Source organism: Triturus cristatus, chromosome 4_1 (assembly GCF_964204655.1).
Source record: "Triturus cristatus chromosome 4_1, aTriCri1.1, whole genome shotgun sequence".
Classification (NCBI taxonomy): domain Eukaryota; kingdom Metazoa; phylum Chordata; class Amphibia; order Caudata; family Salamandridae; genus Triturus; species Triturus cristatus.
Genome location: NC_140585.1, coordinates 416,476,863 through 416,493,303, shown reverse-complemented (window position 1 = coordinate 416,493,303; position 16,441 = coordinate 416,476,863). Strand labels below are relative to the sequence as shown.

The following is a 16,441-nucleotide window of genomic DNA, read 5'->3' as shown; positions in this document are numbered from 1 at the left end:
CATGCAGAGTATTTGGACAGGCTTAACCTCTATGTAAGTCCGTGAGCAAATGCATAGCGAAAAAGTAAGAAACCTGTGAAAGAGCGCTAACAATGTGTGCAAGTGTATCTCACAACAGAGCAGTATCCCCCATATGATATGTCAGTCTACAAGTCTCGATTCCTGATTGAATATACGCGTCTTTCCAAACTCCCCAGGTCAGTTATGCCCACTTCCTACTGCACGGTATAGATAACAGCGGTCAGGGTTCTCTCAATTAAAAACTGCAGTTTGAAAAGAAAAGGGAAGGAACCTGTTTTACAAAACTACTCCTTACCTCTGTCCAACGAGGCTTTGTTGAGCACAAGAGCATCTTCAATATCATAACCACTGTAACTCATTACAGCCACCGTAGCGTTTTGTCCAGCTGGTAGTTTTTCAAATTCTATCAGTTCTATGGTTCTCGTTTTAACCATAGGTTTTTGTGGGTATGCTAGCAGATACATAAGGGTATCAATTCTATTTCTCTGGTTGTAACCAATAGTACCTAGAAAAAAGAAGAAATGTGCAAAGGTAAAAATAATAAATCTGTCACGCCTGTGGTCACTTTATCCTCAGCCTTAGTGCTGTTTTCTAAGTTCATCACTTTAAAAGATGAAAAACATAACTAGTGCAATTATGTGCTATAACAGCCACAAACGTTCATTCATACATTCCCAAATGGAATCGGAGTGCAAACCTCAGCAGTTTTCACAATTACATGTGACTAGTATGCATACATATTACACAGCTGATCCCAATTCCCTCGTCAGCATTATTTCAATCATTATTTTGGACATTGTACCTCCATTTTACTTTGAAATGTGCAAAGTGATTTACACCCATTCTATAAGCCTTTGCAGGTGTGCCTTTTTCTGTTTGTATCACTGAATCTGCACCACCACTTGTAGGATTTTCAACAGAGCATGTCTTTCCTTCTCAGTATTTGGTCACACCTGCCAAAAGACCATGTCTTGGGAGGGGTCTACATATTTTGATATTTGTCCTTCAGGGAGGCCTCTTAAAGATCACCAGCAGAACGCTTTCCTTGGTCCAGTCTTACAGGCTGGCAGAACTAGTGTAGCAATGCATCATGTCCCCAGAGAGTCAAGACACTTATCAGAAAAAAGGGGACTGTTCGCAAGAGGTGAATTGTATCAGTGCCAAGGTAAGCAGGGACCTTCAATGGTGTTAAAGAGTGGCGCACAGGACTGACTGGTTGATGCAAGAGTCCTCCCTGGAGTTTGAGAAGCAAGCACCTGAGACCCATGAGAAGACAGACTTGAATGAGTTTCTGCATCCCTACTGGGCCTGAAGTACTGCTCTTCTTCTTACTCTTAAGACTCTGGGAGGCTGCAGTGTATCATCTCTTCGAAGAGACACCCAATTCGTACTGCCTCTTCCAGTAATTGTGTGTGGTATAGCTGGCTTAGCATTTGGGAATCCCCTTCAGATGAAAAAGTATGTCAGTTTTACACGACCTAATATATTGGCCCATACAGACCAATGGTGTGTTGCTGTGTGTATTCATTCTGAATCATATTTAATCTATGAGATGACCTCATGCTGAGGCACGGTTTTAAGCTGCAAGTACAAATTGGAAATTAGCCAATATTAAGCTGATCCAGCACTGAGAGATTGACTCATGTGTCCCACAGACTGTAAGAAATCTAACCTTCCGTGAAAGGGCAAAGAGAAAAGGCATGGTAGAGATAAAGAGGGAAGCTGAAATCTGTTCAGGAAAGAAAATATATGGCAAGCTTGGTTTCTTTAAATCCTAAAAAAGCACATATTTGCCAGCATTGAACTTTCCTCAGTGAGTGATAGTCCCCAAGACTAGGGTCACATCAAGACTTAATGCTATATGCCACATGGTCACTTACCTCAATTATGTCATTCAGTGTCTACACTAAGTTCAATTAGCAGCAGCTCAACCTACTACTCCTCATAGAGCTTATATAATTACTGCACTCTTTGCACTCACAGAACTATACTCTTTGCAGAGCATTTTACAGTCTTTCGAGGCTCTGAGAAATCAGAGTAAAAAGTAAACAAATACATGTTATGTATCTTTCAGGTCTACGGTAGAGACCCTCTGTCTAGGTCCACTCTCTCCCCACAGCTCTGCTGTGCCGTCTCTTGCGCCAGACCCCGACCTCCTCCTTGGGAGGTTCGAGGCTGCTGTCCACTCCTGCGCCTGCTGCCCACTCCAACTGGGACCAGACTGCCTGCAACCACCGTAACCTTTCTCAGCCTTTTTTTTCTTAATTTTTCCCTGTGGTGCCACTGATATTGTGCCCATCTGTGTCTCTAAGTCTTCCAGGGATGAGTGCGAGGAGGGTGGTGGTGTCGTAGCGATGGGTTGTGGGAGGTCCTGGGCTCCTGGTGCTGGCCGCAGACGGGCGCAAACGGGTTTGCCTTTGAGCCTTCGGCGCGCCAGCGGCATGCCTGCTGCACGACCGCCATTAAGTAGGGGAGGTGGGAGGGAGGAGAGGCTGGAATGCGGGAGCGGGGGGATTGTGGGGGGAATTCCAGGGGGAGGGGCCTCAGGGGCAGTGGCGGCGCAAGGAACAGGCAGGCATGAGAAAATGAAAACAGTGGCGGAATTAGAGCAGGACATGCCCAAGGGAGTGATTGCAGAGAACATCTCTTCCTGTTGGTTGTGCCCAGTATCCGAGCAGCCATGGGGCAGCAGGGTAAGGAGAGCTCAGTGCAGTTCCTCACTGGCCTATGACTTACCATGGGAATTCGTCGAGAGTGAAAGGGCTGGAGGATAGACGGACATCACACACACACACACACACACACTAACCCTTCCACACACAGCAATTGCGCCACAAACAGCAGCCTCAGACCCAACACAAGCCCCCACACACACCAACATGGCCGTATACAACACCACTACCTCAGTGTCACACACCGCATCACTTCATCCCACAAAACACTACCACACACACACCCCATGCACCATTTGTCTTTATGATATAATGCAGAGGGAGCCTTCATTTCAAGAAGGCCTTCTTACTGTTTAGATTAACTGATACACATAATAAATGGGTTAAACCAGGGGAGGGGACACACTTTTAATAAATCATATACAACAACTTTTTTTGGGTTGCTCAGGTCGATGACTGCTCGGCATATGATTAAATTGGACACAATCACCCACAGCTAGCCAGAATTCTGTGAATCATTTCTGTACAAAAAGAATTGTTTGAACCCAATTCAGCGCACACTTCCACAGCACCTGGGTTCAGGCATCACTCCTTCAGTCATAAACAACAAATTAGAGACTACTCCAATGGGCTGAATGCTACCTGACTTTTCAATGTATTTTTCCCTCTTAAAATGTTAGAAGGATATCAATTTCTCAAAGATGTGAACTTAAACACAGTTTCATATTTCTGATTGGAGAGCATTGTGTTTTTGGCTGTATCTGGCCCATACATTACCAATGGTATAAGATACATGTTTTACATAGTATTTTACATATGTTTTACATAGTGGGTTCATAAGGCATAATGGGAATGGTCACAGAAACCCTACAACTATGTACACGATATAGGTGCTGTTTTCATTAAAAGGACAGTTATATCTCAAATAGCCATGTATCCTCTCGCTGGGTTTGGAAAAGGTATCTCATCAGTGCTTGTTTTCCGCACGCTTAATCTTATCATGGCCAGACGCCTTCTTTTCCACTGAAGCCTTCTGGAGAAAAAAAATGAGGCCAGGCTTCGGGGATACACGACTTCAACTACTACAAAGTGTCACGTAAGTGCCCAGCCCCTCTCTTGCTTTGTAGGTTGTCTCCCAAGAGAGCTGCTAACCTTCGCTACCCATTTAAATGCTCTAGCTACCCGCTACTCCACGATTAAAGCAATCGGCAGAAGAAATAGGAATTTGTCTTTCTCTACCTACCCTCAAGAGGTTTCAAGGGTTAAAATTATTACCACTACAGATAAGTAACAGCTGTAAAACAACAGCACTTGATAGAGCTTATTGACATCAATGAAATCACATGTAAACGCAAACCAATAGAACTTATTTGTACCTTAATGTGAAGCTAATTTGAGTGCTAATCTTCAGTAACAAGGCGCTCAGTAAACCCCTGTACACTTCTTTTAATTTAAGAGCCCGCGTGTCCATGTTCAAGGTATGCAGCCTTCTTCTCCACGACAACCAGTAAATGATTCGAAAAGGCACGTCCCACCACGACTCCAAAGACGAACTTTATCTTTAATAGATACAAACAGGGACCAATGAGTAGCAGCACACAGACGACTGGAACTACTAGAAGTGGGAGTAGTACAACTGACAGACCCTCGGCTCTTGTGTGACTGCTAACGATCAGACGAATTCTTAATGTCAAAATTGAATTAGACCATTTCAGGGTTCAACAGAGACAGGGCAGTGTCAGGTGCCAACTTTCGAATTAGCCTTTTATGCTACGGCGTATTCTTCAGTCAGGTGTTTTGCGGCAGCAAATAGAAACAAAGGCAATTTTATTGCTTAAGATATTCAGTGGCTTTTGTCTGGCGAGCATCAGCGGCGGCGTCAGAGGATTGTATCCAGGGAGCTAAATGTTCAGGACCCCGGGTCAAAGCAGCTGAATACACCAACCTCTGAAACGCAGACAATGAATTGCAAATGACACCCGCAACAAAACAAGGAAAAAGCCCTCCACACAGAAAACTACAAAAGAACACTGCGGAGACTGAACTGCCTTTCTGTACACACTGATCCTGCTTAACTGTGTGTGGTAACTAACAGAGCGGTTTCAGACCAGGCGTGCCAAATACCCATTTTAGAAAATAAGTTATATCCAAAAGTGTTTCCTAGTCTAGTAAATGTCAAATAGTTGTTTGTACACTGAAACATAGATTTGATTATAAATAAATTTACTGTTTTACTGATTTTGATATTATAATATATTGTTTCCAACATGTTACAAGAAGATGTTTAGGGTGAATTCCTATACTGCAATAGGTTGATGCTTTAAGTTCTTGCTAGAAAAACCGTGGACATTTTTCATCGAGGGCTCGTGTCACAAAAAGGTATAATTTGTAACATTTGGAGTCTTTTAAATATGTTAGCTCGATCTATTCATGCTACTTAAAAAGGTGCCAATATCACGAATGGCAGCGTCAAGGCGCCCAGAACTGTAAGAATTAGACACCTGTCACGTAAACCAAATATTGAAACGGCCCACAATGACCAGAACTGCGGAATACACCACGAGCCGAGACAATACCGACATAAAAAGTACCTCTAATAAATCTAGTTGTTCATGTGGTGTTCCACTGCTTAGGAAATAGAACTGTCATGCCAAGAACATTATACACAGTAGATAGTTTTGAAATGAAATAATAACATTGAGAGGTTATCTGTATGTTTCGGCTCAGATGGAAATAACCAAGCAATGGTACTAAAGATAAAATGTAAATGCAAAAAAACAACAGCAATAATCCGGCTTGATGTTGCCAGATAATAAGGAATCTATACTTTACTGAGATACTGCACTCTTTCTTTTGAGTCTTTGTAGCATAATTACATGGATGGATTACGAAGAACGGTCTTTCTACTGACCAAAGAGGAATTCTCAAATGCTGGTATCCATAAGCAAATATTGAAGGTTGCGGTGCCTGTTTGCCTAGCTCATCAAGGGGTCTGCAACCGCTGTAATGACTTCCTCGATAGTGACTCATGCTGCACTAGATGCTCCGCCATAGCTTTCCACAAAGGACGTCCCATAAACAGGATTAGTCCAAAATCTAAAATGAAATCTCAGTTGGGTACCGCTGTCTATAGTATCTAAGCTGAGATTCTAGGTAGTTTATAGAGTGCACTTTTAGTCAGTCTGCAACAGCATTTGGAGAAAATGTTAGTATGACCAAAATCAGTAAAACAAAACTACTCAATGTGAGTGGACTACAAAATATGGTACTGAGCCACATTACAACTTTCAACTATTTTCTGTCACTTGGTCTCTTGATCCGTATTATTATATTGCTATACCAACAGAAACAAAATCAGTGTTGTCTGTTTTTAAACACAGGCTCCAAGTGTCCTTTGCTCAGAAAACACACTAAATATCAAAATTTAAAACCCAAATTGTGTAAAATGATTTGATAAAGAGGAAGTAAAGACTACTACACTTGGCAATAGGTATGTTAATACTGGCTTGAGCAAGACCAAAGTCAAACCGCCTTTGACTTTTTGCACTTAAACCATGTGAAGTTCATTCTTATTGAAGATGATAATGTGATCAGGAAGGACAAGTTGTTGACCTTTGGTAACGCCCCTTCTAGTAGAGACTATCTAGCAGCAGATTCTGCAACAGTGCATTAGGCTGGATCCAGAAACTTCAGCAGTACCAATGTGCACCAGCAGATGGCACCATGGGGCTCCACACAGAAGCTTTTTAGCTCTGGAACTGACGTGTGGAGCCTATATAGGTACCTCTCCCATGCACTGACATCAGTTGCATTTGAGTCTGTCCGCGCCCCAGACGCAGAGCCCCAAAAGCAAATTGGCATGACCTGTGTGAGGATTTCTACACCTGGGAACTTGTTAATGGATAGAGTCCAATCGCAGTGTGGAGCAGCGGCCAAGGCAGCTGACTCCGGAACCTGGGGGCTCACGGTTCGATCCCTGGCACCAGTGGCAGATCAGCCCAGCACCATGCGACTCTGGGCAATAGCTTGCTTAATCTTCCTGACAGTCCCCAGCACCTTGACACCCTGGGTAATTGTTCACACTTTGCAAATTCTGGGACATTCTGGGAGAGAATGGGGAGGATGTGAGGAATATACAGCTAGATAGAGTCTCTATCAGAAAGAGCGTTACTGAAGGTAAGCAACTTGATCTTCTGATAGAAACTTCTGGCTACAGATTCTTCACATTTTCAATAGATACCAAAGCAGTACCTATTTGGAGGGGAGGTGTGAATGGACTCAAACTAGAAAGGCCTACATGTCAGAGTCAACAAAATTACCCTCTCGGCAAGACCGACTGTCCAGACAATAGTGCTTCGCGAACGTACGGCAGGACTCCCATGTAACCGCCTGTCAAATGCCCAGGACAGGACCTCAGCATGCCAATATAGTGGTAGCAGCTTTGGCTCTGGTAAAATGAGCATGCAGTCCTTCTGGAGGCTATCTTTTGGTCTGTTGATATGGTAACAGTAGATGCTAATATGAAAAACGATACATTCATTTCTGAGAATGAAATTGTGTCTTTACTAACAAATCTGCCCGTTGTGAACTCCACATCAACCCCGACTCGCAAATACATAGCCAGGCAAGCGCTGAGACCTAGGCCCAAGGTCACTGACTGATAGGTCACAGGTGGGGTAGCCCGTACCCGGCAGACAAAAACATAAAAAGGAAACCTTCGATCAATCCCAATGATAGATGCAGCAACACTACAATGGTCAAGGGAGATTGGCCCTAATTAAACACACGTGGCCGGAGGGGTATGCACACTCCTAAAACACCATAAAGTCAGATTCCACATGAGTGAGGAACATGTAGCCAATCAAGACACAACAACACGCAGTGATCACGCGCGCCCCATGTCAGACACCTGGAAACGTTACTCAGTGGCCACGTTGTGTCCACGCAAGGTCGAGGCCCACCTGTACTTTCAATTAAACAATTAATTTATGACGCCAAAGGCTACAACTTACATTCCTCACCATACATGAATCATTGGAAATTCTTTATTACCTACGATGAACTATATAAATGAAGGCCGCAGACCAATTGTAAACTATGACAGTCCTCAGCCTGTAACTGTTCTCCCAGCCGCTCTGTTTATTTAAACAAACTGTTGCTATTTTGCTAAACGCCTCTTGTCTCTAGTGTTTTTTCAAGGTATTTCATGTTCAAGTAACAGGTCAATGGGTAGTAGATCTTAATGTAGATCCCGGTTCAGCAGTAGATGGTTCTCTTCTGCCCAGCCTTGCCTTTTTCACTCCAGAAAACTGCACAAAGGGCTGATTGTCTACTTGGTGTTCTTAGTAAGAGCTATGCAAAAGCTCAGCGCTCTCTTGGGGCCAAGCGATGGAGTCTCTCTTCCTCTTTAGAGTAGGGTGATGGTTTGACCGACCTTGAATGGCGTCACAACTTTTGGTAAGAAGGAAGCTCTTGTCTGCAGAACCCGGGAAATTAAAGTGGTGTATGGCAGGCTGACACAAAGCCTGAAGCTCACTCACCTACCGTGCTGATGTAATGGCAACGAGGAACACATTCATGAGGGTGAGAACCCACAAGGGGCAGCAGTGAAGCTGCTCAAAGGGAGTACACATCAGAAACGTAATGACCAAATTAAAGTCCCACTGTGGCATGACAAAGAGGGAGGAAGGAAACAGATGTTGGGGAGAGGAGTTGGCCTAACGGCTAGGGCGCTCAACCTCGGACCTGGGGAACTGGGTTCGAGTCTCGGTAATGACGCCAAACATCCTGTGATTGTGGGCAAATCACTTAATCTCCCTGTGCCTAACAAAAAAAAATGAATGTGTGTCCTCATGTAACGTAACTGGTGCTATGTAAAGCGCTCTGATACCGGATTGGATTTGGGTCAAGTTCGCGCTATATAAAACTCCGCAAAAAAAAAAAAAAAAACTTTTAGAAATTGCATAATAACTGAGGACTTAAACAATGAAGGCTGATCTGGCAACAGCAGAAAGGTACCCTTTAACGTTGCCCATAGCAATGCCTTGCAGAGCGAGGGCCGAAACAAAATATCAACAAGTCACATAACTTTGACTTAATGCGGTCTATCTGGCGAGTGCTGCACCAAACTACAAATGTGTTCCAACAACAGGCATATACAGTCTTAGGGGAGGGCTACCTGTCTGCCAAGATTACATCAACCACCTACAGAGGAAGGTCAACGGTGTTCAGCTGCCACTGCTCAATCTGAAGGTCGAAATTGTGAAAGCCGGGAATCAGAACCTGGCCTTACAACTGCAACAACAGAGCCTTCATATGTCACCTGCCGTGTTCGATCAGCAGCATGCAGAGGCTATCAGTCCCAGCAGCCTCACAGTCAACCTCACTGAAATCCAGGACCAAGGCTGAAAGGTCGGGATCATAGCCTGAACGTCCTGCTCTCTCTTTCCTAGGGGAAAGGAACAAAACAAAACCGTGTCCAGAATGGCTCCGATGAAGGGGAGCATCTGAGAAGGAGTCAGGTGTGACTTCGGAACGTTGATAGTGGACTCGAAAGATGATGGGAGGTTTGGCGTAGTATGACAGGTGTTGACGACTGCCTGGGATGAGCCCGCCTTCAACAGCCAGTCATCGAGTAAGGGAAGACTGGCACCCTGACCTCCGAATGTGTGCTGCCCCCACTGCCCTCACTTTCGGGAACACCGAGGGGTGATGTTGTTACTAAGGTATAGCACAAGGAACTGAAAATGCTCCTGTCCCAGCACGATCTGCAGAAAGCGCAGATGGGCCGGCAGAACAGATATATTGAAATAGCATCCTGCAGGTCCAACTCCACCATCCAGTCTCCAGGGTAGAGGGCAGACAAGAGCTGGGCCAGGGTGAGCACCTTGAATTTTTTCCTTCGGAAGGAAGACATTGAGAGGGGACAGGTCTAGAACAGGATGAATGACATAGTCCTTCTTGGGCACCAGAAAGTATCAGGAATATCAGCCACGTCCTACTTCTGGCGCTGGCACCCTCTCAACAGCCTCTTTGGCCAAAAAGGCTTACATTTAGGCCACAAACTGGAGAGACCGTCCTCCGGAGTCACTGGCGGGGCAGTGGAAGGTGTGGCGGAGAAGAAAAGAAGGGTAAGGCATAACCCCTGCAAACAATCTGTTGGACCAAACTGTCTGATGCTTTAGCCTGCCAATTCAGGAAGAATCGTTCGATCCTGCTTCTCACCGGGTGGCTATGCTCACATAAGGGCACACTAAAGGGGTTTAGAAAGTGGGGCTACAGGCGAACCAGTTTACTGGGTGGTCTATTGTGCTTGGCCGTGTGGCTGGTGGGCACTGCGGCCTCAGCAGCAAAATTGCTGGGTTCCCGGCTAAGGCTAGACAGACTGGCGGTGCAGGACAGCTCAACCAAATCCGCGGAAAGAGCAGTGCAGTTGGTGAGGCGGGGCAAATAACCCCAAAGAGCATGAGGTAGCTCTGCTCTCCAACATTGAGACTCACTATCTTGACTGGATTCTGCTTTAGAGGTTTGAACGCCCCAGCAAAGAAGATAGCGTTGCTGTCCCAACTGAGGGCTGCAAAATGCGATGTATGTCTTTTACAAGAGACACACTTGCTTAAAAAGGACAAGATGGTTTGACCGCCAATACTGGTCCTCTGGCCCGGAGAAAAAGGCAGGGGTGGTGATCTTACTTTCCACTCATTTTCCAGGGATAAGTGCTACAGGTACAGTCTGAAATAGCAGGTCGCATGCTAGCCTTGAGGGTTTCATTTCATCATCACAAGTTTTCTGTTGCATGCATACACATCCAATGACCACCAAGAGCCCTTTATCCACTGCGCAGTGTGATTAGTCCTCACCCGTCTGGACGTTAAGGTCTTCATACGTGGAGACTTTAACCTGGTGCCAGAAATGCAGCTAGATCGATCTCCCTTTAGTGCAACTCGTCAGGTACAATTTCCCCACAGGGGCTGCAGTGGATGGCAGATGACGGGCTATCCGATAAACGGAGATCACTGAACCCCAATACAAGAGCTTACTCCCGTTTCTCGGCTGCACATCAGTCCTATGTAAGAATTGATTACTTTCTGGCATCTGCCCACCTTTGGCCAGATGTAATCCACTCGGATATTGAGGTAGCCTCGTAATGGGATATCAATCCCCCATTACGATTGCATTACACAAGCCCCATTCATGCCCTAGCACCAAGACGTGGTGCCTCAACCCTAAATTGCTATCCTATGCCCTAGCTGCCTGGGAGATAGAACAAAAAATAATAGACTACTTGGAGATTAATGACATACCAGACACCAAGTAGCAATGCTCTGGGACACCATTAAGGCAGTTGTAAGGGAGACTTGTATAGCACTAGCCTCACAACTAAACAGGGACAGAAAAGCTAAGCGCGTAGCGTTAGAGCTACAGGTGAGGGAATTAGCGGAGACACACAGACGGCTGGGCTAACACAAGATACGTCACCAACTCAACGCTTAGGAAACAGCTTGGAGCACTAGATATGGACCTAGCAGAATACACTTTACTCCATACGAAACAAAAATATTATGCCGGGGGAAATAAATAGGGAAGAATGTTGGCAAATAAGCTACAAGCACAGACACAAACAGCGTATCTCTCAGGTACTAGACCACGCTTCTCGTCCCCTCGTAAGAGACTTGGAAATAGCACTGGAATTTGCCGGTTTTATGCACAGCTCTATAATGCAGACCCACTCTCTTATTTCGACTCTGCTGCATATTTAGAGCAGGCCCTCGTCACGAAGCTCCAGTATCCTATAGCAGCCACACTGGAATCAGACATCACATCCCAAGAAGCGATTGACGCCACAGGAAAGCTCAAGCTAGATAAAGCCCCAGACATGACAGGTTCACAGTGGCATTTTACAAAATGTTTACCACCCGGCTGTCCCCCGTGCTGGCCCGCCTGTACAACTCTTTTAGTATAGAGGCATCTCTCACCAAATCCATTAAATCGGCCACTATAGTAGTCTTACCAAAACCTGGGAAAGACCCCCAACTTTTCATCATCTACCGCCCCATATCTTTGCTGAAAGTTCACTCCAAACTGTTCACTGACATACTGGCAACTATATTGAGACATCTCATACCAGGTTTGATAGATCCGGATGAATCAGGTTTTATCCCTTGACGCACGTGTGGCAACACTACTAACCGCATATTCCACTTAATAGCTAAATCAGGGTGATCTAAGGTTCCCAAGATGCTGCTATTCATCGATGCTGAGAAAGCATTCGACCGCATGCATTGGTGCCTTTCTACGGCTGGTTCTAGAGGCCTACGGACCTGGGACCCCAGTATCAGAGATGGGTATGGGCCAGTTACTCTAACCCAGTGGCAGTGGTCCGTGTTAACAGCACGACATCTCCATCCTTCCCCATTTAAAGAGGGACAAGGCAAGGGTGCCCGCTCTCACTGCTTTTGTTTGCGCTCTATATGGAGCTGCTACCAGAGCGCATACGGGGCCACCCCCTTAAAGAGGGGATTTAAAAGGCAGGTCAATCACATAAGATAATATTATACGCAGCCGATGTGCTTCTAGCCATCATCAATCCACTCCAGTACTTGCCTCAATGGCTGGAGGAACTCTAGCGATTTGGGGGGGCATAAGGGTTCAAAGTGAACATGAGTAAATCTCAATTTCACTATCTCACAAGACGACCAAGTGATTCTAGCCAAGATATTTCCGTTCACCAGGGCCACACAAGGAAATCCCTATCTAGGCATTCAATTATTCCAAAACCATCGAGAAGACGGTGTCATATAACTACGCCACCCTCTGTCACGACACACTCCCTGATACAATCATGGCATGTAGGACCACTCTCTTGGATGAGATTAATAGTGGCTTTTAAAGTGTCCCTACTCCCTAAGATCTTATTCTATATGCAGGCAATACCGCTGCTACCTTCATTTGGGGTGGTAAACGTGCAAGAATGGCGAGAGAACGGGCCTACCTTCCGTTAGCAAAGGATGGGCTTGGCATACCCAATCTCTAACGTTACTATCAAGCAGCTCAACTGCACTTCCTGGTGGAATGGCAATGACAGTACATGGAAAAGCACTGGTGCTTCCTCGATCAGGCGGTCGTGGGGATTCATATTTTGAAAATTCCTTGGTTCGCACAAAGGAATCGCACTATATAGGTGTATATTTCTTCGGTACTCCGGGCCACAATGGGAGTATGGGAAAGACTCTGCGTTCCCAGGCACCATTCTACTCCCTTTTTTCCCCTTATTCCAATTATAGTGAATCCAGACTCCCCCCGGAGCAGTATGGTAAGGCTTTGCATCCATGGCAAGACTCAAATTGCAAACGTATCGAGGACCTGTTTCATGTGCGGGGTCTTCTGTAATACTCACAAGTACAGCAGGACTTTGGGTTACCGGACTCGGAGCATTAGCATTATTTAATGATACGCACTGGGTAACACACCTGTTAACACGCCCCCACTCTAGCAGACAGCTCACCCTGTTAGAACGGTGGCTGTTGTTAAGGTGGGACGATTGACAGTTACTATCAGATATCTAAACACCACATCGAGAGAAATGCGTTCTCCGGACAGGTTGCGGTGGGAGCAAGAATGTAAATGTGAATTCTCGGACTAGGAATGGACCGATATTCTACAGAGGGCACGTATTTCATCAGGCAGCGCCTCGGGTAGAGAAACTCTTAAAAAACGTTCACTAGTGGTACTACACCCCCTCCTGATTAGCTAAGTGGAAAAGGGGACGTGATGATAGATGCTGGAGGTACTGTAATCACTCAGGCATACTATCCCACTTACTGTGGCACTGCCTTAAATTACATTGATACTGGTCAGAAATCCTCACAAATATAGTTACAATGTGTAGTACCAAGAGACCCGGCTTCTCTAGCTATGTGCTATTAGGATTACCCAACACGCTGACGCACCCTCTACATTCAGCTGGGGGATGGCCATCACATTGGCCTTATGCGCCGCCAAACAGGTATTGCTTTCAAGTTGGGGCACTGATTCATACCCACACATACGGACAGGGTACATAAGCTATGGGACTTGCTAGCTACGGAGAAATTGACAGCAGTAAAAGAACACCCACTGCCTAAATTCGAGAAAATGTGGGAACCCTGTTTGAAATTCCTGTCTGATCCCTTTAGGCAACTCATCTGCCCAATATATTTGCAGATACTGCATCTTACAGTGTACACAACACCTGATTCATAAGTATTGGCATAAAGGGAGGGGTACAGGTCATATTGGAGGTTTTACAAGTTGAGGCATGGAGTAATTATTAGACTTATACATGCACATTGGTTAAGTATGATTGTCCCCCCTCCCACCCCAACTACTATGGTACGATGTCAATTGTGCATCTAGTGATTGCAACCACTGTACCTTGCCTTAAATGAAAAATAAAAAACAGATACAACCTAAAGCTGAATCCGTTTTGTCCCCAAATAGACTAGCTCTGTTGAAGGACATGTCCATAAGAGAGTACTGGACAGTGTCAGAGAACCCGTTTGATCGCAGCCACAGATGGCGGCAAATGGCACCAATGGTGCCAATGGCTTGCCTAATGGAATCAGCTGTGCCCAAGCCACAACTAATTGTGAACTTGGCCACATCACAACCGTCTTGGGTGGCCTGGGCAAGGACAGGTTGAAGATCTGCAGGAACATCAGGGAGGATTTGTGCCACCGAGTCCCAAATACCGTGGGAAGAGCACCCCAGGAGGCAGCTGGTATTTAATTAACGTAGAGCCAGGCTGGTTAAAGAAAAAACTTGCTTCCCAAACGTCTCCACCCGTTTGGACATCCTATAGTGGGGAGAAGTTAGAAAAGGGTTGGGATTAGAATTGCTCATGGATGCATGCACCACTAAACTTTCAGGGGGGAGGGTGCTGAGAGAGGAACACCACGTCACCCTTGGCAAGGCCATGGTCTGTTGACCTCAGGCGCCAGAGCAAGGATTGGCCCAGGCTTCTAACAAGATATCTGTCAATGCCTCATTAAATGACTAAAGATGCTCAGAAGAGGTTTGCTCCGGCTGGAGGACTTCCGTCAGCACATTCTTTTTTCACCTCCAAAGCAGGAAGCTGGAGGTCGAGGACTTCAGCCGCCCCATACATGACCATGGCGTAGTAAGTGCATTCTTCAATAGGTGGATTAGGGGGTGAGAGAAGGTCTGTTTCAGGGGAGGTATTGAGGCGCCACTAGCCACCTTCAAGTCATCATACTAGCGGTGATCTTGATAGGGCTGAGCGAACTCATCACTCACATCATAATCATTGCCCAAGTTTGTGCTGAAAAAGAAGTGGTGGGTGTGTGGTCTCTCTTGTTGAGGTGGCAGATCAAGTGGGGGAAGCAGCGGCTCAACTGTCATCAGGCACGACTTCGATCGAGGTCGGACGCGTGGTGACTCAGTCTGGGTCTGGACCACAGCTGGAATCATGGTGACAGGCTAGGAGGATCCAATTGGCGCTGAGGACGAACTCGCCAGTGATACTCCAGATGGAAGGCCTCTTAGCTGCTTGGGGCCCGAAGGCATGCCAGAGGGAGAAGGAAAGGATCTGAAGAGCTCAGCAAGGAGATCTGGAGGAAAGTAAAGTCATTTATAAAGAGAAAGTTACTTACCAACGGTAATGCTGTTTCTGGTGGATACTCCTATCTAACTGAATATTCTCCAGCTTGTGACTACATCCAGGCACCAGACTGGATCTGGAGATTTTTTTCATCAATTCCCCTGAGCGTTGGTTGTCAAGTCGTGCTACGCCACACTTGGTCCATCCTGCCCCAGAAGTAAAGCCAGGGCCACAATATAACAGCCAACTTCCTACATCGATGTCAGTTTGTTTCAGATATCTGCCTGCACTGTCAGACGTTGAGCCGTAGTAATCAGATTGTGCCAGTGTGCAGATGCCCAACTAGAATCTTTTTTTAGCATTTATCATAGGAGTGCATTGTACAAAAGGGGTATGGGGTATGGGGTATGGGGTCAGTGAGGAATCTGCAGTTATATAGAGTATCCACCAGAAAGAGCATTACCAAAGTTAAGTAACTTGTTCTTCTGATAGACACTTGTAACTGCAGATTACTCACTTTGTGAATAGATACAAAAGCAGTACCTCCGCAGATGGTGGATTTTCGAAATGTCTCACACAAAGAAATCCTGCAGCACTGAACAGGCGTAAGTTCCCTTCCCACTTGACCTGGCTATTCAAGTAGTACTGCTTTGTTAAGGTGTCAACTGATACAGACGTCACAGCTCGTCAAATGTCAAAAACAGGCATTCAGCAAACTTGCATGTTGGTAGCAGCTTTTGCCCCTGTGCAATGAGTATGCATGCCCTTAAGGAGGCTGTTTCTTACCAAGACTATAGCAGATCTTTATGCAATTAACAAGCCATCTGGAGATGGCATGCCTCTGAATGAATAATTGAATGAATAGAGGTCTTGTAAAGCGCAAACTTTGCCCGAAGGCGTCAAGGCGCTACGGAAGGACAGGCAAACAGTGGTACATGTGAGGCTCATTTTGGAAGACTGGTAAAAAGCCAGGTCTTCAAGGCTTTGCGAAAAAAGAGAGTGAGATTTTTGTCCAGAAATTAGAGATGGGAGGGAGTTCCAGAGCCTCGCAGCAGCAAAGGAAAAGGCTCTACCCCCCCATCTAACTCTCTTAAACCTGGGAACTACCAGCACTGCTCTTTTCCTTTTTGCCCCAGGAAAACCCACAAAG

At 45.7% G+C, this 16,441-nt stretch overlaps 1 protein-coding gene across 2 annotated transcripts in view; it reads right to left on the bottom strand.

The window, feature by feature from the left end:
- POLR3B (RNA polymerase III subunit B) overlaps positions 1-16,441 on the bottom strand; it is a 1,087,861-nt gene that overhangs the window by 359,448 nt on the left and 711,972 nt on the right. For both annotated transcript variants that reach the window (XM_085652533.1, XM_085652534.1), the window contains one exon: positions 317-526. In XM_085652533.1, coding sequence (XP_085508659.1) covers positions 317-526 — 210 coding nt within the window. The remainder of the gene's footprint in view (positions 1-316; positions 527-16,441) is intronic.